The sequence below is a fragment of the Crocodylus siamensis genome, chromosome 2, assembly GCF_052110815.1.
Source record: "Crocodylus siamensis isolate JL-2025a chromosome 2, ASM5211081v1, whole genome shotgun sequence".
Taxonomy (NCBI): domain Eukaryota; kingdom Metazoa; phylum Chordata; order Crocodylia; family Crocodylidae; genus Crocodylus; species Crocodylus siamensis.
This window is the reverse complement of record NC_143396.1, coordinates 120,197,201-120,224,627: the sequence shown is the minus strand read 5'-3', so window position 1 is coordinate 120,224,627 and position 27,427 is coordinate 120,197,201. Positions and strand designations below refer to the sequence as shown.

At 41.3% G+C, this 27,427-nt stretch overlaps 1 protein-coding gene across 15 annotated transcripts in view; it reads right to left on the bottom strand.

Moving 5' to 3' along the window:
• CAMK2D (calcium/calmodulin dependent protein kinase II delta) overlaps positions 1 to 27,427 on the bottom strand; it is a 275,611-nt gene that overhangs the window by 30,822 nt on the left and 217,362 nt on the right. For 3 of the 15 annotated variants that reach the window (XM_090036671.1, XM_090036673.1, XM_090036658.1), the window contains exons 13-17: positions 19,663 to 19,700; positions 18,102 to 18,134; positions 13,307 to 13,366; positions 11,651 to 11,692; positions 9,122 to 9,170 (exon numbers count right to left, since the gene is read on the bottom strand). In XM_090036671.1, the coding sequence (XP_089892797.1) occupies positions 9,122 to 9,170; positions 11,651 to 11,692; positions 13,307 to 13,366; positions 18,102 to 18,134; positions 19,663 to 19,700 (222 nt within the window). The remainder of the gene's footprint in view (positions 1 to 9,121; positions 9,171 to 11,650; positions 11,693 to 13,306; positions 13,367 to 18,101; positions 18,135 to 19,662; positions 19,701 to 27,427) is intronic. The other 12 variants (XM_090036660.1, XM_090036661.1, XM_090036662.1 and 9 more) reach the window with 7 other exon arrangements.

The following is a 27,427-nucleotide window of genomic DNA, read 5'->3' as shown; positions in this document are numbered from 1 at the left end:
TATCACCTCCCTAGATCTGTTCGGGATGCACCTACTAATGCAAGAAAGGGTGCAGTTAGCTTTACTTATTACCTCATCACACTGGTGACTCACGTTCATTTTGGAGTTGACTACGACTCTGAGATCTCTTTCCGCAGTTGTGCTACTTAGAGTGGTACCTCCCAGGCTGTAGGAGTGTTGATGATTCTTCCTCTCCAGGTGCAATGCATGACACTTATCCTTGTTAAACTGCATACTATTCTGTTCGGCCCAGCTCGTCCAAATCAGCCTGGAGTTGCTCCCTGCTGTCTATTTGCGTACCCCCCTGCTTAGTTTGGTGTCGTCAGCAAACTCAGACAGGGTGCTTTCTACTCCCTCATCCAAGTCACTAATGAAGATATTGAATAGTACTGGTCCCGTGACAGAGACTTGGAGGACTCTGCTGCCTACATTTCTCCAAGAAGAAACCGACCCATCCACCGCCGCTCTCTGGGTGCATCCCATAAGCCAATTTTCTACCCACTGGACTGTGTAATAATCTACGTTGCAACTATTTAATCTATTTATAAGAACTGGGTGTGACACTGTGTCAAAGTCCTTTTTAAAATCTAAGTAAATAACATCTACCTCTATTCCTTCATCAAAGCATTTTGTGACCCAGTCGTAAAATGAAACCAAGTTAGTCAGGCAGGATCTGCCTGCTATGAACCCATGTCGATTGCCGCTTAGCATCATTTTACCCGCTGGTCCCCCACAAATGCGATCCTTAACAATTTTCTCAAAGGTCTTGCCAAGGATAAAAGGTGAGACTAACTGGCCTATAGTTACCCGGTTCCTCCTTCCTCCCCTTCTTGAAAATAGGCCTTTTTCTAATCCTCCAGGACCTGTCCTGAGTGCCACGAGTGCTTAAACAGTTGTGCTAGTGGCTCCGCTATGACTCCAGCTAATTCCCTGAGTACCCTAGGATGAAGATCATCAGGACCTGTTGACTTAACTACATTCAGTCCCTCCAGGTCAATCCCTCCCCTTCACTAGGTCAGCATGAACAGTTGGTGAGTTGGTATTTATACTAGGCACACCTAAGGTCCCAATAGGATGCGTATTTGTATTCATGTCCAGGAACATGAATGCAAAGAAATCATTTAGAAGCTCCACTTTGGCCATCCTATCTGTTACCAGTTGCTCTAGTTCATCCTGAAGGGGCTCTAACTTACCCAGCACCCTTTTTTTTGCTTCCTATTTACTTAAAGAATGACTTTTTGTTATTCTTAACTTTTGCTGCCAGATTAAGCTCCATTTCCACTTTGGCTCTCCTCACTGTAGATCTTGGCAATTGAGCAATTTCCACATCAGCTTAAACAGAAATGAGGTAATATTCAGATCCACTGTGTATAACTCATCTGTAAAAAAGACTACCGTAGATTATCACGCTGAAGTATTTGCTGGGCCTGTTGCTGATCTAACTTATAACAGTGTGACTGTCCATTTGTAATGTAAATGATATTACTCGGAGGTAAGATATGAATCAAATGCAAAGATGTTGGGGAAAAAAAAAGGATCTATTCTTTGGAAAGTATTCATATAACTTCAACTCAGAACAGGTCTCCTCTAAACAATGTTTTTTCCTTGATAGAATGGTTTTATGGCTCCTGATTACAGTTCCATAATTAAAGTCACCAATAGGAGACTTCTTTGCGCTTGGCAGCCCCGAAGAGACTGATTTCAATGGGAAATGGGCACCCTATAGCACCCTCATGTCCCAGCCAGGCCTTCTGCAGCACACTGAACCAGGATGGAGCAGCCTGAGGCTGGCAGGCTGACCCCCTCCCCCATGCCCTCTGCAAGCTGGGGCTGTGTTTTCCCAGCTCAATGTGTTGCGGTCTTGGATGCACATGAAAGTGCTGTGCCTGGGAACAATAAACTCTGGTGTGAACTGTGCTGCAGTTTATTGTGTCGTGCTAATTGTATGTGTAGATGCACCCTGTAAGTGCTTTGTAGTTAAGCCAGGAACAGGATTTAGGAGTATGTATGCATACACATACTTTTACATCCTTTTGATTAGCTAATAATGAACATAAGGAACAATAAACCCCCTCTCCACTTTGATACTAAACAATCAAGTTGCCCTCCTATGGTGAGTTTTTCCATGAGAAGTTGCAAATAAACTTTTATAGCTAAATTATAAACCAATGAAAACACGAGTTTATAATTCTTACACAGTGTTATCTCTAATAGTGCAGAGGCCCTGATATAATTAAATTATACAGTTAATGAGGTTAGTTGTTATACTATGCATAATGGCTTGAAGAGGGAAATACAAGTGTTATGAATAAAGTTAAATTACACTGTGACTATTTTCCTTTATACTAACTCCAGCTAAATGTAATTGTTCTCCAAGCCATTACTTTCCATTAACTCAAACCATCATCATTAGGCTGTTATTTAAAGTGAGTAGTTGCTAGTTGTTAACGTGCCTGAAGTTCACTCAAGTCAAAGTAAATGACTCATTGAAACTTTGAGAACAGAAAAAGGCAACATCAGTGACTTAATTGTAGTTAATTCTAGATTGTATACAAGCAGAAAGCCTAACCTACAGCTCTAGTGTGATTAGTTGTACATGGGTATAAAAGTGAAAGAGAACACAAGACCGTTCCCTTTATCTTTGAAACTTTGGGACCGGCTCAAAAGGATGAAGACCATCAGGAGATCAGTGTAAGGTCTACACACCATTACACTGCCCTAGTCTCTTCAGAAGAAATGAAAAGATTGAGAAGAAGAACCAGATGTAAGACAATCACCATGCAATAGTTTAGAGCTAAGATAATATAAGTTTAAACCTTCAAAAATAATAGCAGGGGGCACTCTGGTCTTCACTCTTAACAGAATATATAAAGCCTCATTATATGTATGTTCCCACCCCTCCTACTGAATGACTGTGTCTCAAGAACCACAATGCTGTATTCAGTTAAATTCTAAAGACATTTCTCCTGTTTTTCACTAGAACGGTAACTGCTTAGGCAGTGAGGAGTAAAGCAAAACACTCCCAGGTTATAAACTTCAGATAAACCAGCATCTGTATTTTAAAAGTCTGGTATTTTGGAATGTGGCCATGAAACATGGCATGTCATGTCATCCTTCAGATCTGCTCCATGTCTTCATACAGAATCACATCTTTACTAAAGAGTTTTTAGTAAGTATTTTATCCCTCTCTTTTCCCTGCAAAGCCATCACAGATAAAGAGAGAGAGAAACTGACAGGACTAGGAGAGTTTGTGTTCTATTCTTTCTTGTATATCACTAGCTCATCTGCTTTCTAAAGTTTCTGTTTTACATACATTCATTCAGACATTCATTTCATATATAGCAAAAATATATTAGGCTTGGATGGGTCAGTTAGCTCTACTTAGACTAAATTCAGCCAAATGCATTAAGTGCTGCAGACGCTAGATAGATCTAATTTCACTATTAAGGAGGATGCTTTTTTAGCCTTTGAAAGTGCTGTTCCTAAAGTCTGTGATATACTTTGTCAGGGATCACGAACAATTAGCCAAGATAAAAAGTGTCCTGCTAGCACCTCCAGGGTATATCTTCATGGCACAATGGAACAATATGCCAGGTTAGCTTAATCTAGCTGTGAACGTTCTGGTAAATCCAAGCCAGATCTGCATGCACTATTTGTGGAAGTGGGGGGCAGTATGGCCATATGAACATTGTGATATTCCTGGGCTAATTAGCTTTGCGTAGAAGCAGGGATTATTGGCCTGGGGCAGCACTATTTTCATATGACTTCTGGTTTACATGCTTCTCTCCATAGTACTTTCCTGTATGGACTGTATAGACATAACCTAATTTTCTCCCGGGAATTAGCTTCTACTGAAAAAAAAATAAGACTCTGGCTGTTACAGAAAATTGTCAGAGCATGGAATGAATCTAAACAATGCCTTCCTCAGACTGCAGAGTGCCTGAAACAATGGCTCTGATGTACAAAATGCCCTATCTCTTACAATGGGTGCTACTTCAGGTGCTAACGGTGATGCTTTAAATACAATGTTGATAATATTTTGTTATTCAAAGTATATAAAGGAGGAAGTTAATGAATTAAGCAGAACCTGAGATTTCTTTCAGGTTATACAGATAGGGACCTTATCTTTATTGCCCTATTCTGATTCTTAGGGGCTGTGGAGACGTTAGAGTCACATATTTTATCAGGTTAATTTCACAATGTTTCAAGAATTGCACTGGTAAAGTTTCATGTCTTAGTAAGTTCTTCCATTCAGTAATTATGGAAATTATGTAAGTATTTTTATCTGTTTGATATTGACTTTGCTGAAGTGATTATATACCAAACACTACAAAATAGTCGTCGACAGAAGAAGAGCATTGTGAACTGTCGAATAAGTTTTGATAGCACACACAGTGAAAGTGAAATCTGAAGCTACACACCCTTAGAAGCTATGTGTAAATGGGGAAATTGTTAAGTAAACAAAACAACTCTTTAAGGCAGATAGCATGTGCAAAGCCACTGGATTACTTTTGAAATCCAGATCATAAACGGTAGTATGCTCCACTACGGAATCCACCCTACCACATATTCCCTTTTTACATCTATGCTTATTAAATGCTGGTGAATCCTCAACTCTTTACTTCGGCTCCATCACTACTTTATCCAATAAGGATTATTCTAAAAGGTTATCTCATAGTTTTGAAGCTACTGAAAATTTCCATCAACTGTAAGTCTATATTTGGCCGATGTCTGATCTCTCAGATAGGGCTTTAAATTAAGATTGCAGGGGGATGGGGAAAATGCTAACTGAAGCCTACCTGGGGACCAATATACAGGAAAGCTTCACTGACAATGAAACCAAGCAAGCAACTCTTACTGGGGCTGGGAAAACAGCTCCCCTTCAACATGACAGGTGGCCAGTGGCCTCAGTAGAATGACTTAGGTGCCTGTACACCAATGCCAGAAGCATGAGGAACAAGCAGGAGAAACTGCTTTCCACTGGGCACTATGATCTAGTAGGGATCAAGGAGACCCAGTGGGACTCCTCTCACAACTGGAGTGTAGCCATGAAGAACTACGTCCTTCATAGAAGGGACTGGGTAGAGAAGAGAAGTGGGAGTGCTGTCCTCTATGTGAAGGAGCAGTACACTGCCCTACGGGCTGACGTCGGCCCCAAAGAAGAACAGCTTGAAACCCTCTGGGTCAAGCTCTGGGGGAGGCACAATGAAAGAGACCTGACTGTAGGTATATACTACAGGCCACCTAACCAAGAGAAGGAATTTGATCTAGTGTTCACCCATTAACTAACAGAGGCTGTGCATGTACGGGACATGGTTGTCACGAGTGACTTCAATTACCCAGACATCTCCTGGGAGCAGTGCTCGGCCAGCTCGGATTGATCACGATCCTTCCTGACCAGCACTGAAGAGCTTTTTTTGACTCAGGAGGTGCACAGACCAATTAGAGGCAATGGAGTTCTTGACCTGGTCCTGGCCAAAGTGGATGACCTGGTGACCAACTTAAACATAGAGGCAGCTTAGGCGATAGTGACCATGAAATCATTACATTCAAGGTCCATCACAAGGCTGACAAAACAAAGACCAAGCTTGAAGTCTTTTCAAAAATGCAAATTTTAAAAAGTTCAGGTCACTAGTAGAGAATGCCCTGAGAGACCATGGACCACAGGTAAAGGGAGCACAAGAAGAATGGTTGTTCCTTAAGGATACAATCCTTAAGGCTCAGAGAAAATCCATTCCCTTAAGGAGAAAAAGTACCAGAAGGGTCAAAAAATTCTCTTGGCTAGGCAGGGAAGTTGTAGCCCTCCCACAGAAAAAGAACGAGGAGTAAAAACAATGGAAGCTTGGGACACCCTCTAAGGAAGACTACTTGACAATGGCCTGCACTTGTAGAAACCAGATTAGACAAGCTAGGGCAGCAACCAAACTAAAACTAGCTACAAGAATCAAGGAAAACAAGAAGTTGTTCTTTAGCTACATAGGGAGTAAAAGTAAAACTATTGGGAGTGTGAGGCCACTGCTCAATGCCTCAGGATATCTGGTCACTACCACTCAGGAAAAAACGGAACTCCTAAATGACTGCTTTCCCTCAGTCTTTCACAAGACCAATGGGAACAATATGCCAGGTAGGGCACAAAACGAGCAGGGCAGGATTGACACTGTTCCCACCACTGCCATAGAACTGGTGTACGATCAATTAAAGAAATTAGATGTATATAAATCAACAAGACCGGATGAACTCCACCCAGGAGTGCTGCAAGAGTTGGCTGAAGTAATGACACAGCTCCTGGCAAGGGTCTTTACAAAATCATGGGCCTCTGGAGAAATCCCAGAGGACTGGATGAGGGCAAATGTTCTGCCCATTTTCAAGAAGGAGAAGCATGAAGACCTGGGAAACTACAGGCCAATTAGTTTAACTTCTACTTCAGGGAAAATCCTAGAAACATTGATCAAAGAGGCTGTATGTGACAAACTTGTGAAAGGCATGATACTGAATGACAGCCAGCACAGCTTCATTACAGGCAGGTCTTGTCTGACCAACCTCATTTCTATGATCAGGTGACTCGTCACCTGGATGAGAGAAAAGCAGTTGACATCATATATCTCGACTTCCAGAAAAGCTTTGACCTGGTAACCCATGAGGTACTGATGGGAAAACTGGAAGCTACAAGGCTCACCTGCAGGAGTATCAAGTGGGTGTGAAACTGGTTGCAGGGTAGGATGCAGAGTCCAAATGAATGATTGGTGCTGTCCTGGCGAGATGTGGGCAGCGGCATATCCCAGGTATTGGTACTTGTCCCAGTGCTGTTTAAAATCTTCATCAACAACCTGGATGAGGGGGTGAAAAGCCCACTGGCCAAGTTCACGGATGACACCAGGATATGGGGCTGTGCAGACACTCCTGCAGTTGGGCTGCAGATACAAGTAGACCTAGACAGGCTGGCATGTTGGGCAGAACGGAACCAAATGAGGTTCAACGTAGAGAAATGCAAAGTGCTGCATCTGGGAAGGAAGAACCCCCAGCACACCAGAGGCTGGGCATCGCTAGCCTGACCAGCACTACAAATGAAAAGGATCTGGCAGTAACAACAGATTCTAGCATGAATATGAGCCGGCAATGTGACGCAGTAGCCTTTGGGGCCAATAAAACTCTGGCATGCACCAATAAATGCATCTCCAGTAAATTCAAGAAGTGACTCTCCCACTTCATTCAACACTGGTGCACTGGTGCAGCCGTAGCTGGAGTATTGCATCCAGTTCTGGGTGCTGCACTCAACATGGACATGCTAAAGCTTGAGAGGGTCCAGAGATGGGCCTCACATATGATCAGGGACTTGCATGGCAAGCCATACGAGAGGCTGAGGGATCTCAGACTCTTCAGCCTAACAAGTAGGCTGAGAGGAGACCTGATTGCAGCTTACCGCTACATCAGAGGCATACATCGGGGCTCGGTGAACAACTGTTCACCAGGGTGCCCTGGGGGAAAATGAGACACAACAGCCACAAACTCCTGGAAGACAGTTTCAGGCTGAACATCAGGAAAAAATTCTTCACAACTAGAGTGTCCAGACTACGGAACAACCTCCCCCGAGAGGTGGTGCAATCATCTACCCTAGAGGTCTTCAAGAGAAGACTGGACCGTCACCTAGCTGGGGTCACTTGACCCCAGATGTCTTTTCTGCTCATGCAGGGGGCTGGACCTGATGATCCTTCGAGGTCCTTTCCAGCCCCATGATTCTATGATTTTACTAAATATCTCTGCTAATAAGCACTTTAATAATGGCAACTCCACACGTGGCAATGGTGTAACTAGGGCAGGGTGACAGAGGCAACTGTCCCAGGTGCCAATGGGGATAGGTTGGGGATAGGTTGGTGAAATAAGAGTTTTTGCTACAGCCATGACATTGTGATTGTAGTGGGAGTAACAGCCAGAAGTCGCCGCTGCCCCTGAATCATAGCAGCTTTCTAGGGTGTCTGGCCACATTTTTACACTGCTGCTAGGTGATGGTTACTTTTCTGAAGTCTTCTGTTTTTAACTAATCTATTTCTTTATTTTTCCTGTCCCTTCTCACCTCTGTCTCTAATTTACATGTCTATGACAACAACATTTTAAGTCTGGGTTACAAAGTCTTGTGTGAAACAAGTGATATACAAACTGAAAACTTCAGGTTTCAAATCACTAAATGTTAATAACCTAAGAATGAACAGCATCACAACATGGAAAGAAAAAGAAAAATAGACAAAGCCTGAAAAATTAAGGTGACCGAGCAGATTTTTTTACGAAATGAAGAAAAAGATAAGGGTAAAAAGAAATAAGAGGACAATTATACGGCCAGAACACGTAAAAGAGACATACACATACAAAACCCTCCCCCCCAAAACAAACCCCACCCTGGCATCTGAACAGAATTTAAAAAACATTGATTTGAAAAACACTGTAAAGCAGTGATTCTCAACCATGGTGCCGTGCCACCCTAGGCTGCCCTCAGATCCTTTGCACCACAGGGTATTGGGCTATTTTAGTAGTGTTACATGATTCACAAGGTAAGCACAGAGATTTCAAATGGGAATCAACAGTGTCAAAAACCTTCTGACCTGTTGTGGCCTTTTCGAATTCTTTGCAATAGAAGAATTGGTCTATTATTTTTCCATAGTCAAAAAAGTAGGGAAAGCTCAAATCTGGCCTTTTCTGGCAGGTGCTCAGAGTCTAAAGAGGGGTCTTTGAGTCTAAAAAGGTTGAGAATAACTGCTCCAAAGACAAAGGAATGGAAACTAAAATTTAAAAACACTACACCATAAAAATACAACCTAATAATCTTTAATGCCATTAAACTTTAACCTGTACATACAACTTCCATAACTATAATTTCAAACAAGCTAGTTTCTTCCTTTCCTTAATTTCAAACTGATTTTAACAAAGGTGTACAAAGAAATATCAGACTACTAAAATCTGAACTAAACTTACAGAACTTAAGGAACAAAGATGATCTAAAAAATAATATTATATTCTCCTCTTTAGTTTAAGTAAGAATTCCTCTGCCTCATGGTTAACAGAAGTTAGTAGGACCAAACGAGGTGTATGCTCATAAACAAAATGTTGCCTGTTTCAGCTTTAATCATACCTTTTACATCTTCATCTTCTATGGTTGTATTGGAACTTTCTGTGGATTCCTGTTGAGAAGTAAATATAAGTGAAGTACATAAAATGATCCTGCAACCTTATTCAGACACTTATAATTATATAATTCATGCAAATCTTCAACACAGGGTATATGGATGTTATTCACAAACAAATGGTTACATACATTGAGATGTTTCTAAAGGAAACTAATGTAAAACACTCACATCAATTTCAAATGGAAACCATTTTATTAAACATATTTCCTGCTATCCAGTTTAACTCCACAGGAGTGCAACAAGGTCTTCATGACAATGGGTGCAGCAGTTTTTCCCTTTATATCCTGCTAGACAGAATACATCTAAACTATTAGATGAAATTACATCAGCCAAATATTAAACTTGTCCTTTTAAGCTTAGTGATTAAACAACTGTGCAGTCAGTCATTCCATTTGAATTTTTCAATATGTATTATATAAAATGAAGCCTTCTGCAATTTACAGTAATATTTCTTTCATAGTTTGTTACGTCTATTAAAACGAATGGACAGATTCCCATTTATTTCAATAAAATAGGGATCAGATCTATGATAGTATTTTTATACTGATCTTATACTAAAAAGTTTGAAAGTGGGAGCAAATTGATAGAGAGTAAAGATACTGGATAAACTGAGATCTCTTTGCAAAAATATTCTTCAGCTACCCAGCCAGAAAGGAAAATGACTTCTCTATCACACAGATGAATTAAAATCACCACAATGTTAAAAAGGCAAGAAGACCTAAACAGTTTTTTGGAGTAACCAGAAACATGAAATATTAATGTACACAATTAAAGGACACTGTCAGAGAACTGGCACACACCAATTTTGACTTATTCTTTTTCTCTTTTTGGAAATAGACTTTTCTTTTTGCACATTTCTTCAAAAAAACTGTGACACCTCAAAACTCATGCATAAAGATATCAACAACTGGTCAATTTATTTAAAAAAAAATTAATATATCCTGACAGTGCCCTTATTTACTATGTTTTCAGAAGACTGTGTCAAAGAAAAGTTTCAAAATGGTTAATGCATTCTTCAGATTCTAGAACAAAAATTGTGTGCATCCATAAATATTCATCATTAACGAGTTAGACGTTTCATTCCACGCAACGAACATATCATGCTTTATAAATGTATATATAATACCTGGAAGAAATAAAAACCACATATGTACAAGCTGAAAAACACCATGCACAAGCTCACACAAGAAGTAGCCTGTAATATGGAAGCATCCACTTCTGTTTTCATGCTAGAACATTTATTTTTGCAGGTAATGGAATGTAACAGTAACTTTCCCCCAAAGTGGTTTTCTTGTCTATGTTATTACTTCAGGAAATACAGTATTTAAATTACTATGATCATATAATAAAATTAAGTAGATGTCATGCCAACGAGCTTCAATGTTTAATTTTTTCCCATTTTGCTGGCTTTTGTAAAGATTTTGTGAAGTTAAAATGTAGGCTGTATACTGCCTGTTAATAAAATTTGGGAGGTTTAATATGGATCATGAACACATAGAGTATTAGACCTAAAAGTAAAATGAACTTCAGTACTTCTCATATGCCCACAAATGAATGGGAGATACAGGCACAATATGAATAGTATAGTTCTTCATACTTGTGAAATGTCTGCATGTGTTACTTTTCATTAAGACTTAATTCTTTACACATACAGCACTGAATTACCACAACTAGTTACAGCAGATAAATGAGACAATGATCCTTTAGATGTTTTAAGTCCTCAGAGTATGGCATATACTGAAATCTGTTTAAAAAAAGTGGAATCTGCATGGGAAAAACTGGAAACATGAGTAAAATATTATGATATTCCCTGGTCTTTTTCAAGTTCAGGCAAGAGAGAACAAAGTTACCAGGTATTAAAAACCAACTACCCAACATAACCATCACAATGCGCAGAAGAAAGAAAATCCATGAGAAAAATGTATTAAAAAAACCCAAGGTTCATCAAATCAAAAGAGCATCTTGCCACTTCAAGTGTTAAAATTCTTTTGAAACTAGATGATGTTATGGAAGAAGTATAGTTCCATGCAGAAGACATGTCAGTATGATGTATGAGCATGCTGAGAAACAGCAGATGGAAAGAACTGCAAATATGCCTTCATCTTTAGTGAAAGCTTCTCACACAATCCTTAAAAATAATTTCACTGTTCTCCTGGGTCATAGCACAACGTTCTGTTGCATTCTGTATCTGAGCACAACATCCCAGTGCTCATGTGGACCCGGTTTCACAGCCTGCTGAGTGTCCTCAACTTGTACTGATGTTTGCAAGAGCTGCAGAGCTCAGCAACCAGAGAGAATTCACTCACTAGGAGCAAGCTACAAATGAATTAAGCCCAAGAGACACCGGGTGCAACAGATACAGGAACGAGATTTTCCCTGTTAAACTCTGGGTAACAGATACGTTCTGGTTTAGAATTGTGGATGAAATGTGTAGGGTCTGGAAAAGCAAAATGGAATTGATTCTTTCTGAATACCTTATTTCCATCAGGGTTGTGGATTACTGTAGTTTGGGGCTCCTGAGTGAGAACAAAATAAAGAGAAAAACAGTTCTCATTGGTAAACACATTCTTATTCGTGTGAGGGAGTGTAAGAAGAGCCAGCTGACAAAGGCAAAACAGTGACGAGCTAAAGCAAATGTTAACTGCTGCCAGAGGATGAAACAATGTCTCGGATAAAGATTTCTCAACTGGCAAGCCAGCAAGATAGGCCATTTTACCTATTATAGCAGCATGCAAAGACCTTATTCATGATCAACATACATGCAGGGCTTTGAAACTCTGGAGATCTGAAGAGGCACTCTGTCACAATGTCTCATATTAAATACATTGTCTCTTTTTGTTGGACTTGTTGAATGTTGTGCTTTTTTCATTAAAAATATTATTTGGTTAACTACTAAAACTCACAGTGAGCATGAATAAAAAGAAAGGTGTGCTGAGTGAACACAGCAAGATTTAGGTACCTCCAAACACAAATGGTGTTTGGAAGTATATGGAGGATTTCAAACTTGTTATCCCTTTAAAATAACCTAGATCACCTATGATGGAAGTGCCTGCTGCATTTTCAAAATTTAACCCATTTTTCTTTTCTTATGAGTAATTCATATAAGCGTACCAGATAGTTGGCTTGGGAACATGTTTACAGCAAGTGAGACAGTTTCATATATTGCAGGTGTCTAGAAATAGCTATGGAGTCAAAGACTCAGCTACACACCTTACACCTGCAAGCTGCTTCTTGAAAGTTACTTAACAATGCAGACAGGGGAGCCGAATATGCAGATTTAAAGGTGAAAATTAGTCCCTATGTATATATTAGAAATAAAAAACATTTTCCAGAGTTATTTACCAAGATGTATGGGAAGAAGTAACTCTTAACTTCAGGTAATTAACCACTATTCTTATACGTGTAAGTTTGCTAAACAGAACATTCCTAAGAAATATAATTTTCGAACAAAAACAAGATTCTATAATAAACATTCACATATGCTTTTCTACAATCAGTAATATGCTCCCTGCAGAATTTATTACTGAGTAATGCCTAGCATAGATTAAAGAGGAACAGCAGTACAAAAAAGCCTTAGGACTAGGTGCCTCTTGATCCCAGTAAATGAAGGCCTGCAAAGACCTGCGGGGTTTCCAGAGAGTGCTGAATGAAAATCTGAATAAGGTCTATTTTATTGTTGCCTAGCAATAATCCTGTTAGCTCTTCTTGATGTCAACATTTGTGTTAAGATACAGTAAAAAAGAAATTAGGAGATGTCCCCTCCCCATCATATTGAAATAATAATAATAAACATATTGAAATAATCATCAGGCAAAGAGCTAAGGGCAATGTGAAGCGCATTCAACTCACTGTCTGACACAGCATGCAAAAAATTCAACTATGGCCACTAGTGCTACCACTCTACCACGGCCAGCTTCCATGTCATGTTTGTATTTATAAACACACTACTTCACAATGGACTTCCTTACAGAAAGAAAACCAAAAATTCAAACAGCAAAAAAACCCTTCCCAAATCTAGTAAGCAAACAATGAAAAGGAGGGCAAAATGGAAGTAAGAGAGACAAAGAAAAAAACCCCAGAAAACAGTAAAGAACTTAAAGATAGCGTGAAAAGGAAGATTCCAGGTATACCAGCGCTGGGGTAGGAATATTTTCTTTGGGGCTGGTTACTACGTTGGTTTTGTTGTTTATCTGTAGGTATGCAGAAAATAGAAATAGACAAGCCTTAGAACTGTTTGTAGCTAACTGATCTATATCTCTCTATATAGAATATCTATATACAGATATAGATATGGAAATAAAGAATCACAGAAAGATGAACTTATGAACTTGAAAGGAATACTTGTAACAGATTTGATAACTGCTTACAGTTTCTCCCAACATGCTAGTTATGGTATTTTGATTTAGAAAGTTCTCTATAAAGCATAGGTGGTTTCAGCTGTAACACGTAAATAAACTTAGTCTTTATAGTTAGCTAAAACCAAGTAACAAAAATAAACAATTAATACATTGTTTAAGAACGAAAACCCCAAAGTTTCCATTGTGGTTTATTTTCCAGTTTCTAATTATGCAACAATATTAAATAATACACCCACATTTTACTTTATTTCTAGGTGTCAGTCACTAGGTTACATATCAATTGGATTTTCACAGAATACAGCTTCAGCAGTCTAGATTTACTTCATTGGCTCTGTGGAGCAATTCCAGATTTAAATGAGTGTAATTGGGGTTGGAATGTGTCTAGATGTATTGACTTTGCTTTTTTGCCCTTTTGTCCATTTAGTGCTTTAAATGAGACAAGCATGTGTTTCATTTTGTGAAATGTAATGAGGATGTCATACTGAATATCTGCAAAAAAGGGATAGTGGCACTTCCACCAAAGATAGAAAGAAGGATACAGAATCTTCAATGAGCCCCGTAGTCACAATATTGGGAATAAAAAGAAAACCATGAACAAAAATCCAGACTTCTCTTCTTTCACTGACAGGCATTTTGTGAAAATTTAGCATTAAACTACTACCTTGAAAGCCCAAAACTCAAGTCAGTTTGTTTCAGTGAGAGAGTTTCATAGATGTTAGGGGCTGGAAGGGACCTTACAGATCATCGGGTCCATCCCCCCTGCACTTGGGCAGGAAAGACTGCTGGGATCAGATGACCCCAGTTGGGGAGTATTTTTTTATTAATAAGCCTTCTGGTGCTCAAATAAAAGTACTGAAGACCTGAATAATATTTATCAGTGGATGTAATGAAAGAGATTGAGCTGGACTAATAGTCCAAGTGCACGGCTGAGAGCCAAGAATTTTCTGAGTCCATGGCCTTAGGTAAATGACTTAACAGAGTAAATAAATTAGCCAGGGCAAATTGCTGTGCAAACACAGATACATTGTTTCCAGTTTTGGAGCTAGAAAAAGGTAGTAATTCAGGCTACCTTTGTGCTATTCATACATATCCATAGTGTCTATAAGATGGGGATAATGTTTAGGCATTGTGCGTGCTGGGGCTTTTTAAAATTACATTCATAGGTATAGGTGCAGTGATAAAACTCTTGTAACATACTGAATTTAACAGCACTAGGATTTTTCCATTACTGTTTGCACTGGTGTAGCTACAGTAACTGACCACTGATTGCTGGAATTAAATCTTCAGCAGAGCCAAAGCCAAACTTAGGGCAAGTCCAGGTAGAGAAAATACAAACCTAATGAATTCAAACTCAAAATGTAGGCATACTGGTTCAGAAAGGGGGCTTGTGATGGGATGTGACTTATGCTTAAGAGCATGGCGCAGTGGGGAGGAGGAAGGGACATGCACTAATGCCTGTAAAGGCAGTGTATCTTCAGAAAAGACTTGCCTCAATACAAGTGCTTTAATGGAATTTCATTGGTACAAATTACACTGGTACCTTGACAAGCTACCACATAGGGGTCAACTGAGGAATAATTAGCCAATGGTAAAGAAAGCTACTGCACTATATGAATAATGGACACTATGTTTCCTATCCTGGATATAAATAACTTTCCTTGACTTCACTCAAAGTTAAATACACCTTATAGCAGAACCTTGGTCTTTCTCAACTTATCTTTCTGCAGCAACTGTCACTGGAAAAGAACAGGATTGGTTCTGAATTCCAATGGTTTAATTCTATTCTCTATGTTATATGAGTCAACTGACAAATAGGTTTCACTTATTAATCCACAGCTGTGCATTCTTGCTAATGTGATTTCAGTCAGAAGCAGCAGTGGACTCTGTGATATGTAATCCAAACAAGAAGGGGGAAAAAACACCTTAATAATTTCATTTATGGAGGCCATCTTCACATGCTAAAACACTGGCAGATCTTTTATATAAAAAATGACTTTCTTTAGTATTTTTTAAACTGCCACAAGAGTCAACCCTGCAGTCCTTACTCAGAGGAAAAATGCATATATTTCAATGAAACCTTTCTTTTAAAATTAACATGACATAGCTCGTGATGGAACAACAATACACACAATTCTGCACAATGCCATGCTTATTCTTTTGTGTCCAGAAAATACCAGCGTTTCAGGTTGTACAACTAAACATGAGTATCCAGTGTTAATCTGGCCAGAGAGAATGAAGCACTCAAGGATAAAATGAGCACACAAAACACAGGATGGAGTGAATGAAGGTGTCATCATATGTGATACTGGCTCAGTATAAACTCAGTATACTCGGTGTTAAAATAATCAAACATGCTATACAAATGCTTCTTGTTGACTGTGTCAGTGAGAAAGGATAATCACATTTCCACGAGGTTTTTGCCTGAGTAAGGAAAGCAGGATTGTGTCCATACTCCCTTGTGCAAGTTCTACAAAAATAAACAACATTCATTCCAGCTACAGCTGAAAAGTATAGAAAATACAGTCAAACCTCTTAGAGGTACATCAGGAATACAGAATTTAGGTTAGTACAAGTGAAAAAGAGAAAATATAATGTACATCACAGAACAGCTTGGTAAACCATTTTCAAACTTAATAAAAAATAGATAGGTTTTATCTTTTAAACTGCCTACGCTGTATTTATTTTAACAGAAAAGGGAAACTATTAAAAAATAGATTTTTCATGCCATACAGTTAAAAGAACTTTTGGAAACTATTCTAACTTAATGTACATCTATTTGTTGTAAAGAAGGAAAATATTTTCTATTAAAATATTGGCTGCCAAAAATCACTCTTTTAAGTTTCATAACAATACAGGCAAACACACCTACACACATACCTCTACTTTTCCCAAGCAGTTGGGTATGGCCATATAGTCATGATCTTTAATGGTCTCTACATATATTTTAAAAGTTATATAACATTACGACTTGTGATTTAAATCCTCCAAACTTTCTATGTGACTCCGTCTATCTGCAAGAGATAAGAGCAGGCACACAGGATGTTTGGGATGATAAAAACATATGGTAAATTACCCGTATTTCTTGCATTTAAACAAACTATACTCTTGCACTAAACAGTGTCCAGCTAGGAGAATATACAGTTAATTAATTAGACTACCAATTCTGCTTTTTAGGGAAAGATTTGCTTGCCAATGTCACAATAAAAGATTGGGAAGGAAGGAATATTTAACTTCCCACTGGCTACGCTGACAGTAGAAAAGTGGGCTAGGGTGTCACAGTGGGAATAATCTAAGATGCTGGCTGCCTGCCTGCCTGAGGTCAGGTGGAAGGGAGACTGTACTGATTCTCTGGTGGGGAATAAGCATTGGAGAAACTGATATTTTGTTGGAATAGCACTTGGATGAAGCTCTGCCTTAGGATGAAGGCTCTTTAGGGATCTGAATCAAGGAAAAGAAAGTTTATATCTGCCATGTTCTTAGCTTGTAGCATAAAATCTTGATCTGTGACCCAGGTAGTCAGTGGGTATGTCTACATGTGGATTAACATGCTTTAGTTAATGCACATTAAATCTAGTACCTCCATTGTACCCACATTGGAAAATGTGCTTTAGCCTGTCTTAATGTACATTAACTAAAGAGCATGGTTTTTAAGTCCATGATGTTTAATGTGCATTAGGTTATTTTAATGAGCATTAGAGCTAAATAACACTTTTTTTAGTGATGCTTTAATGCACATTAAAATAGGCTACCGTGCATTAAAGTACATGTGTAGATGTCCCCAAGTGTCTGATTCAATGATAGTGCTAAACATATTTAGAAAAAAAGGCATTATTGACTTGAAAAATACAATGTCCAGCAGAAAGAAAGACATGTTTTAAAGTACATTTGTTAAACTCAATTTAAAAAGAAAACTAATAGGTACACAATGCAGGGTTTTTAAAATTACCTTATTGGCCTATGTACTGCTCAGTTAAACCTGGAATTTATAAAAGTGTATCTGGCTCATGTAGTAATTTGTGTTTTATGAAGAAAAGATAAATAGGAAAAGAATAGGAAGTCCTGTCTTACAGAAGCCAGATATTTTTTTAATCCAGATGTTGAAATATATATATCAATGGTATAGGTAAAGGCACTGGCAATGGCAATTTCCCAAGTACTGCAATTTCTATTTTTTTCAAGCTTATGTATAAATAACTGTTCAGTGTATAATGTAGCCATATTATATTTTATTATTTTAAATAAAATCAACTATTAATGTGAGGAGCTTAAAATGATAAATGAAGGGCTTTTTTAAAAGACTCATTTTTTTTCTACACTAAGGACAGCCATCTTCATCAATGTTACATCTACTTTCTGTATGTATGTATCCACAGGTAAAAATCTTTGTTTTAAAGAGTTGCAGAATAAATTGATTATGGATGGTATGTAGCACTTGTGGGTTTAGAAGTCAGAAGTTTGTGCTTAAGAAGTCTTGCAGTTTTTCCACAGTACTTTAACAGCAACTATTTGATTTCTACGTGTGAACGTTTCACAGGAGGAAAAAAATCTGGCAGATAAAGATCCTCACCATCATCTGAACACTCGAACTGGACTTCCTTTTCTGAATTGACCAGTCAGAGAGAAAGGAAAAGAAGAGAATGTGACTGGTTGGATTGAAAGTATCAATTCATGGCGTACAGTATATTTTTTGTTTTTAAAAAGACGGCTTAAGTTGCGGAAAGGGTAGGGAAAACTTTTTTGGGGGAAAATAGTTTCTATATGAGAAGAATTTGAAAACAAAGATGTCCACACAGGTAAATCCATCCCCACTGCTTCACATAACTTCATAGAAAAACAAAAGAAAAAATGAAATGATCCAGAAGTACTGGATATCAACAAGTGCAATTTAAGTGCAACAAGTGCAACAAGTGCATTGGCAATACCTGTTTGCAACACTGCTATCAAAATGGAGATACAATATATACCATTATTGACCAGTGGAAGGAATAATATTTAAAAAGCAATAGCTAGCTATGTTCCACAAAAATACACATTAAAGAATCGTTATTGAAATGACTGATCTAGCCTGCATGATATGCTTCTTCACATAAATCTGCTACTATAAGCTGCCTGTTATTTGATACCACAAAGCATTTGTATAGCAGAGCATTTAAGTTATTGTATATTGACTTCATTCTAACAGTCTTACAATTTTTGTACGGGAGAGAGTGCATATGTGTTGGATTGTAAAGGACAAACCTACAATGAATCAGGTAGTTAAGTAAATAGCATTTTGTTACAGCTAAAAAGAAATTGAAGTAGAAAGGTAAAATTTGGTTCAAAGATACACTCATAAGAAATCAGGCAGAACCCAGAAGAAAGTTTACATTATGTAACAAAAGTTGGGGTGTTTAGTCTTCAGCCATTCTCTAAGAAAAAGAAGTATACTCTTTCTCAGTGCTGAATGATTTTTATTTTGTTTTTCAACGTATCTATCCAGGACACTCATTTGTGAAGCACCTCTCCTCTTGAAGGACCTGGTGACACAAGAGCTCCTATGAGCTCTAAATCATCTACAAAAGCTGCCAAAATGTTCCTGTTCTTAGTGAGTCAGGATGAGTTTACTTGCTGAGATGTTAAACCTCTTCACTTCTGACAAACACACCCAGTACACCTAGTGAAATACATCTCATGTGGTGCCAAAAATTCAAAGAATATAATATTCCATTTTACTTGATGGAAAGTCAAGGAATCAGGAAGGCAGGAGGAGCTGCAGTTCAGCACCAGTAACAAAAATGAGCAAACACACCCATTACCAAATGTTCATTTATATTAAGAAGCTAAATAAAGCATTGATTCATTGAGGGCGAAACTGACCTTTATTGAGATAAGTATGAAAATATTCTTTATTAACCATTTTTCTTCTCTAGCCTTATGGAACTTGGCTGAGATTTCCAACTATTCATTTAGTTGTAAGCTCAAAAAAGGAAAAAAAAACTTTAACTGCTTTAATTATACAGTCAAAAACATTTCTAAACAGGTTTGTAAAGAGGAGGAATAATTATTTCCAAAGTCCAAAATCAAATAAGTTGGTACATGGAAAAGAAGGTTTAATGAGATGTATAGTTTGGTACATTTGTTTAACCTACCTTGACTCCATCAGGTTTCTTCAGTAAGCTCTTTGCTGCTGTAAGATGAGGAAACAAATTCAATGTCAGCTGGTTATCAATAAAGACAATCAGAAGTCCAGCAAAATAAGCATTTCTAGGTTTTATTTTCTCCCTCTGCTTCTATAGGTTTAGAGTATGGACATCTATGACATTTGGGAAACAAAACGTTTTTCCTTTGCTTTCCACTTTGATTTTCTGAAGAACTTCCTCTAAAGAGCACCAAATTCTACTACTTACAATAGAATCTTTCTATTTGATGCTGACAATTTGGAGATCTACCACAAATTACTAAATTTTGTGTACTACAGTAACATGTAAATAAGCATGCAAAAGCCCTCATATTGCAACATATACACACACGCACACACACACACACTGATATGTATAAGCATGTGAACAGACTTGATTCAGTTTAGCCAATATATTCACATGTGTAAATGCTTGCAGGTTCATGTAACAAAAGATGACAAATAATGAATCACTAAATGTGCCTGTCATTTTTAAATTTATTTATAAATGAATATGAATTATTAAGAAATATAGTACAGTTTACAAAAAGGAAAATAATCCATTTACTTTTTTTTTGCTTAGAAGTAGGAAGAAAGTAACTTTTTTGTATGGGAGGGAAACAACCACCTTAATAATTATCATGAACACTTTGGCCAAGCTGACCAGCAGCGCAGAAACCTTATGGGGCCTTGACTTGTTAGCAGGAAGTACAGCTTATTCGCCCACACTGTGTTGCCACATCTGTACTCCTTCTGGATTGGGAGTCGGTGTGGCAGTCCTCAGAACAGCACTGCCTTGTGCTGGATTAATATACCATGAAGGCAAGATGTGGATGGTGCACACTGTGGACAGATGGACATAGCCACTTGCATCATCCTGTGGCTATTCAACTAGTTCAGGGCACACAATGATCTATTACTGGTTCTTGGAGCAGGAGTACCTAGCACCACTTCTGAGAACAAGGGCCAACACCACCTGTTGCCCTCTTCAGTCAGCAGGAAACCCAGGAGGAGGACAAAGAAAAAAACCTAGAGACTTCAAGGGTGCGTTGGGGGTCAACCTCTAGGTCATTGGGACCTCAAGGGTTATCTAGTTTAGCCCCCAGGTTTCCCATATGTTATTGTAGCTTGTGTGCTCAGCAAAGCAAATTGATCCCTAAGTGGCTGTGGCTTAGCCTCAGTATAATATCAGTATATAAAAAAAAAAATGTGTGTGTGTGTGTATGTATGTACATGCACGTATCTATAGACAAATACATACACGCATATATAATTTTCTATAAATATATAGGGGGATTTGTGGGCAATTTCCCCTATTATAAAAACAATTGCTAAAGACAAAAGTGAATGGACAGGTGGAAAACAGGAAATCAGTTGGCTGGAAAGGTCTGGGCTTGCCTCTCAGTGTTTTTGGCCAGATGAAAAAATATATACTTTGGGTGAAAAAACAGCACAGCACAAAGCACTCTTCATCCAGACCTTTTTTCCTCTGCATAAGGAAATATTACAACAATTGTAGCTGCATGGAAAAAATACAATTTGATTGACATTTGGGGATCTTATTTTTCCCAGTAGCTATGTAATTTGTTGGATACTATTTAATCCATCTTTCCTTTGGTTAGATGCAGCTTTGTTTTAACTTCTTTTCTGTGTCTGTCTCCCATCCACCTGCTCCCAGGGTTCGCTGTTCATATTAGTGTGGTTCTACTGTACATTGCCATAGAAACTGGACGAAAAAGAACTGATCTTCATTTAAAAAAACAGTATTGGAACTTTAACTGAAGTTGATGTTAGCTTTTATATTCTAGAGAATGTCTATCACTCCACAAAATCAATTTTATTAGTTGTGATATTAGATCAGCTCATACCACCGTTAAGACAGTGACACTGGCCCATTCTAAACTTCATTCACAAGAGTCTGCTACAAGCTTACACTGACAAAAAAACCCCTTCATCTCTTCTATGAAACAGTATTGAAGCATATTTTTCACATGCGTTATAAAAGCATAACTTACGTAAAGACCAAATTACATTTATAAATAAGCTGCTGCATTGCTTAAGCTTTTCAGGTTAGTCACTGCCTATTTGTTACATGTGTTCACTGTGCCTGGTATAATTGGGCCTTGATCCCCCATCGTGACATTCAGACTCTGCTTTATTACAGCAGCATTGAGTCTTTAAATTCTTTTAGCAGGAAGTAGTTATATTTTTTTTATGAATTCTTTCAAGCTGATTATTCAAACAGGAAGTTGCCCAGCTTGCGATTTATTTTAATAGTATTTCAATGCACTTCTGTGTAAGCAAAGACACTGTATGTGAATCAACTATTAAAAATTCTACAGTAGCAAAGCAATTAGCATATTCTAAATTAAGCTAACAATGAAAGATTGAACTATGCTGATTTCCTGCAACTGAAGAGCAACAGTTATTACATCCTCAGGCAGTGGTAATAAGCTAGAAAGCCAATTGAGACAAAATGAAGTTATGGTATCATGCAGAGCTTAGATTGGTTCAGAGCAGATAGCAGTTTTGCTCAGGAGTTGCATAAAGATGTTCCTTTTAGGTGCTGAGTGTCTTACCTCACAAGAAACACACATTCCACATAAAAGGAAGAAAGACAAGGAAAATAAAACACGTTTATAAACACATTTTTATGGACACAACCTTAAAATGTATGTTTCGCAATGAAATGCAATGAACAAACAACTAAAACATTAAAATGTCATTTCTAATGTAGGATGTTGAAGCTGTCTTAAATTAACCAGTCAAGTGACAGATAAAAAAAATCTTTGCACTCCATGCCAAGACATTGAGAAAGAGTATTTTAAAATTACATCATGTTTTTCTTTAGGAACTTCAACATTGGACTGAAATAGACAGATAACAATGACTAATGAAAATGATTAGAAATAATACATGTCTTATAATTTAAAATGATGCAGCTTTGAAAGATGCTTACAGCCTCTCTACTCAACTTCTCAAGTTGAAAGTCACAGATAACTCATTAAATGTTACCCAAATAGATTTAAAAAAAAGGTGACCTTAAAAATTAAACTTTCATTTAAATGTGGAAACCCCACAAACCAAGAAAATGCATATTCTTAACACTAATTACATTGGACAAATTGGTCTCACAGTCATCATGTTGTAACTTTAGTTGTTTATTATGTTTTAGTTCAATGTTTATCATCATTCAAAACTAGGCCGGTAGACTGTAGCAATTTCATCTTTAAATCAATATATGTTATACTACAATAGAATTCTTTATGGAATATAAGATTCTTTAAAGTTACTGATGCATGACCTCACCTACTTATGAACTTCTTGCTCTCTAGTCACTTGTGAGGTCTGATCTGCATCATCAGTATACATTTAAAGTAGAGGTCTCTTGACAAAACCTCAGATACTGAGGTTGCAACAGGAGATTCAGAAAACTTTTCTTTCACAGAAGAATTGAAACACAAAGTAAACCAAATGATACATAGTGATAAGTAGGGATCTGGGTTTTTCATTTCCCACAGAGACAAACAAACAAACAAACAAACAAAAAAAGATTTCTCCCTTTGCCTGACGAAAACATGGATTTCTCATTTTAATGGAGAAACCCACATATTTTGCAGTTTTGCAAAGAGCTCGCTGCAGGCTGGCAGAGTTCCAGCCTGCAAGGGGTTGCCAGGAAGCGGGAGGAGGGCAGTCAGGTAGGGGGTGCCCTGTGCACACATGCGCATGGCTGCCAGGCAGCCTGGAGAGCCGCTCCCACAGGTAAGTGTGCGGGGGGGAGGGGGAATTGAGGCCCCCATAGGGAGGGAGTTGGGCAGAGCTGGGGTTGGGGCTGCTGCCCAGCCAGGTGGTTTGTGGGGTTTGGGGCCCTATCAGGGAGTGGGATGGGGCCACAGGTCATCCAGGGGGTGAATTGGGGGGGGGGCAGCTTCCTGCCACTGTATGCACTCTCAGGGGGTGGGGGACATGCCCCACAGATCTGTGTGCATGGTGGGGAGGGGGGCATGGGCTGCCTGCTGCAGGCTCCCCACCCTGCTGCCCTCCCCTGGGGCCTCCACAGTCCAGCGGGTGTGACTTGGCGCTGCATGGCTCAGTGGGGCTATGTGGGCAAGCTGTTTGCTGCTGTGAGCTCTGCACTGCTGAGGTAAGGCATCCCCTGTGCACAAGGGCAGCAACACAGGGTTGTGCCCTTTGCTGCTGTTGTATGGGTAGGGGATGCATTACCAGGGCAGTGCAGAGCATGCAGTGGCAATGAGTTTCCTTGTATGGCCCCACTATTTATTCCCTGTAGTGCCAGGTTGCACCTGCTGGGCTGCAGAGGCCCTCAGGGTGGAGAGCCTGATCACACAGCAGGCAGCCCATACCTGCCCTAACCCCATGCACAGATCTGTGGGGCACAGGTCCCCCCTGCGAGTTCATGCAGCGGTAGGGAGCTGGTCCAAGCCTACAGCAGGCAGGCAGCAGGGGGTGAGCTGGGCTCCACTTTGATGCAGCAGCTGCCACCTCCTGGCTCCCATAGCCCTGGTGGCTGGGTGCCCCCTCTGGTAGGCCTGGGCTGGGGGGGGAAGAGGGCTGTGGATGGGGGGCAAGGGGCACCAGCAGGGCTGGAGGGCTGTGGATGGAGAAGTGAGGGGCATGAGTAGGGCTAGAGGGCTGTGTGGGGAGTGAGGAGCATAAGCAGGGCCAGGAGGCTATCAGGGGGTGGGGGGGAGCAGGGGAGGGAGTGAGGGGCACCAGCAGGGCTGGGGGAGCTGTGGGGAAGAGGCTTTTCATTTTAATCACAGGTTTTGGGGTTTTTATCAGAGAATTTGTGATGTTTGTTTATCTGGGAAAACCAGGACCCCGGTGGTAAAGGCATTGTTAAACATTCCCATTCCCACATGTCAAATGCTGTTAAGAGGGGAGCATCCATACAGCAAGGTAGGAAAAGACAAGCTAAATGCCCTCTCATCATCTCAAGGGTATGCCTCCTCAGGTGAGGATTATCTCTAGCTGGTGTTAGGCAGTTTGTGTTGCAGTAATGTTAGTGGACTCCCCGGGACCAATACCAGCAATTTGTGGTCCTTCAGTATCTATGGATGCACTGTTCCCAGATTTTTGCCCCCCCCAACCCCTCCCAATCAGATGATCTATCATCTGGAACTCTACTGCCCTGCACTTGGAGGTCAGGAGCAGGGGGGAGAAGAGGGACACAGGCGCACGTGTGTCCTTCCCACACGTGTGCCTCCTTTCTGGCCCCGGAGCGGAGGAGAGTGCAGCAGTAGCAGCGGCGGCGGCGGCGAGCGGAGCAGCTGAGGGGGCAGCAGCAGCTGATCCCCCTAAGGTAAGTGGGGCTGAGGGACTGAGGGGCCGGCGCAGCTGAGCCGGATCCGGAGGGGAAGCCCCCCGGGTCCCTCTTAGCCGAGCCGGTAGGGAGCCGCGCTCCCGAGCCGCGCGAACAGAGCGCGCAAACAGGCGCGGTCTGTAAGGGCGCGCCGGCGTTTGCGGCGGCGTTCGCGCCGGCGGGCGAGCAGGCGGGGCCCAGAGGCTGACCCCTGCTCTACTAGTAAGGGCAGCAACTCCTGTGATGGTGTCGACACGGAGTTCTGCCAGGGCCCCTGCCCGGGGGGCGCGGCCTTCCCGGGGCTTGTCCGAGGCCTCCACCCAGACGGATCCCTCGGGGGGGCTGCCGTCCTCCAACCCCCTGGCCTGCGGGAACTGCCCGGCAAGGTCTGGGGGGGCAGGGACTGGGGACTCCTGCGCCTGTCCTGTAGGTATCCGCCTTAGGACCCTGGAGGAGCGGGTGCAGGAGCTCCTGGAGGAGGTTAGCAGGCTGAGGGGAATCCGTGAGGCACAGGAGGAAATTGATAGGTATTTTCTTTCTCTGCAGGGTGGTACGACAGAGGAGAGGGCAGCCCGGGATGAGCCCTCCACTGCTGAGTGGCAGACGGTCTCCCGCGCCAGGGCTATTAACCATGTTGCGGCACCAGTTCCTCCTGTCCATCTGGAGAACAGATATGAGGCCCTGGCAGCCCTGGAGGAGGAGGGAGCAGTGGAAGATTCCAGGGAGGAGACTTTGTGCACACAATGTCCTGTGCGGGCGGCGGGAGTCAAGAGGCCTAAGAGGAGGAAGCGTCGCGTCATCGTGATTGGTGACTCAATCCTGAGAGGTACGGGGGGCCCCATCTGTCGCCAGGATCCCTCAGCACGTGAGGTCTACTGCCTGCCCGGAGCGAAGATTCAGGATGTGAAGGGGATGCTCCAGTCCATCATCCAGCCCACCGATTATTACCCCATGGTCCTTGTCCATGTGGGTACTAACGATGCGGCCAGGAGAGCCCCTGATCGCCTGATGGAGGACTACCATGCTCTGGGAGGCGTGCTGAGGGAGATGGGCACTCAGGCGGTCTTCTCTTCCATCCTGCCAGTGAGCGGTCGAGGCAGACGCCACAAGATGTGCATAGCGGAGACCAACTGGAGGCTACAGGAATGGTGCTTCGAGGCGGGCTTTGGCTTCCTCAGCCATGACCGGCACATCGTGATGAGAGACATGCTGGGATGGGATGGGCTCCACCTTTCCCCTAAAGGTAAGCGTGTGTTCTCTTCCAGGTTGGTGCACCTCCTTCGGCGGGCTTTAAACTAGGCTCGTCGGGGGAGGGGGAAGATGAGGGCGGAGGAGACGATGAACTACCAGGCCCAGCAACAGCCAGCGAGCCCAGACCAATGGTCAAAAGGGAGAAACAGGTAAGCGATGGGGGACGGGGCATTGCTGAGACTAGGGGGTCAGTGGGCACAACCGTTGGAGGCCTCAAATGCCTCTACACGAATGCTCGAAGTATGGGGAAGAAGCAGGAGGAACTCGCCCTCCTCCTAGCTGTCACCAGCCCTGACATAGTAGGGATCACAGAAACGTGGTGGGACTCATCGCATGACTGGGCGGTGAGTGTCAAGGGCTATAGGCTATACAGGAAGGACAGGATAGGAAGGAAAGGTGGAGGAGTAGCACTCTACATCAAGGAGGAATATACTTCCTCGTTAATTAGCAAGGGGGTAGAGGGGGGGCACTCTGAGGTGCTCTGGGTTAGAGTAAAAGGCAGTCCAGGGGAGAGAGACTTAACGGTGGGAGTCTACTATAGACCTCCCAACCAGGGAGAAGAGCTCGACCAGGAATTCTTAGGTCAGCTTACAGAGGCAGTGAGGGCTAAGGATGTGGTCATCATGGGGGACCTGAACTTCCCAGACATCTGCTGGGAGGAGCAGTCAGCCAAGTCTGATCGCTCACGTCGGTTCTTAGCCAGAGTGCAGGACCTCCATCTAACCCAGGAGGTGCACAGACCCACCAGGGGAGACGCCTTGTTGGACCTGGTGCTGGCCACGGGTGATGACCTGGTGAGGGGGCTGCGGGTGATGGGCCACCTGGGAGACAGTGATCATCGCTTGCTGGAATTCACCATCCAGCGTAAGGTGGCAAAGGGCTGCAGCAAGGCAACAGCCCTAGACTTTAGGAGGGCTGACTTCAACAAGCTAAGGAGGATCGTTGGGGAAGCGCTGAGGACCCAGAGGGGAAGGGAATCAGATGTCGAAGGTGAGTGGTTGCTCCTTAAGGAGACGATCCTCCATGCCCAAAGGGAGGTAATCCCAACAAGGGTCAAAGGGAGCAGGAGGGCACATAAACCCCCATGGCTCACTAGGAGCATCCGGGAATGTCTCCTTGCTAAAAGGGAGGCATATACCCAATGGAGAGATGGGGTCATCAC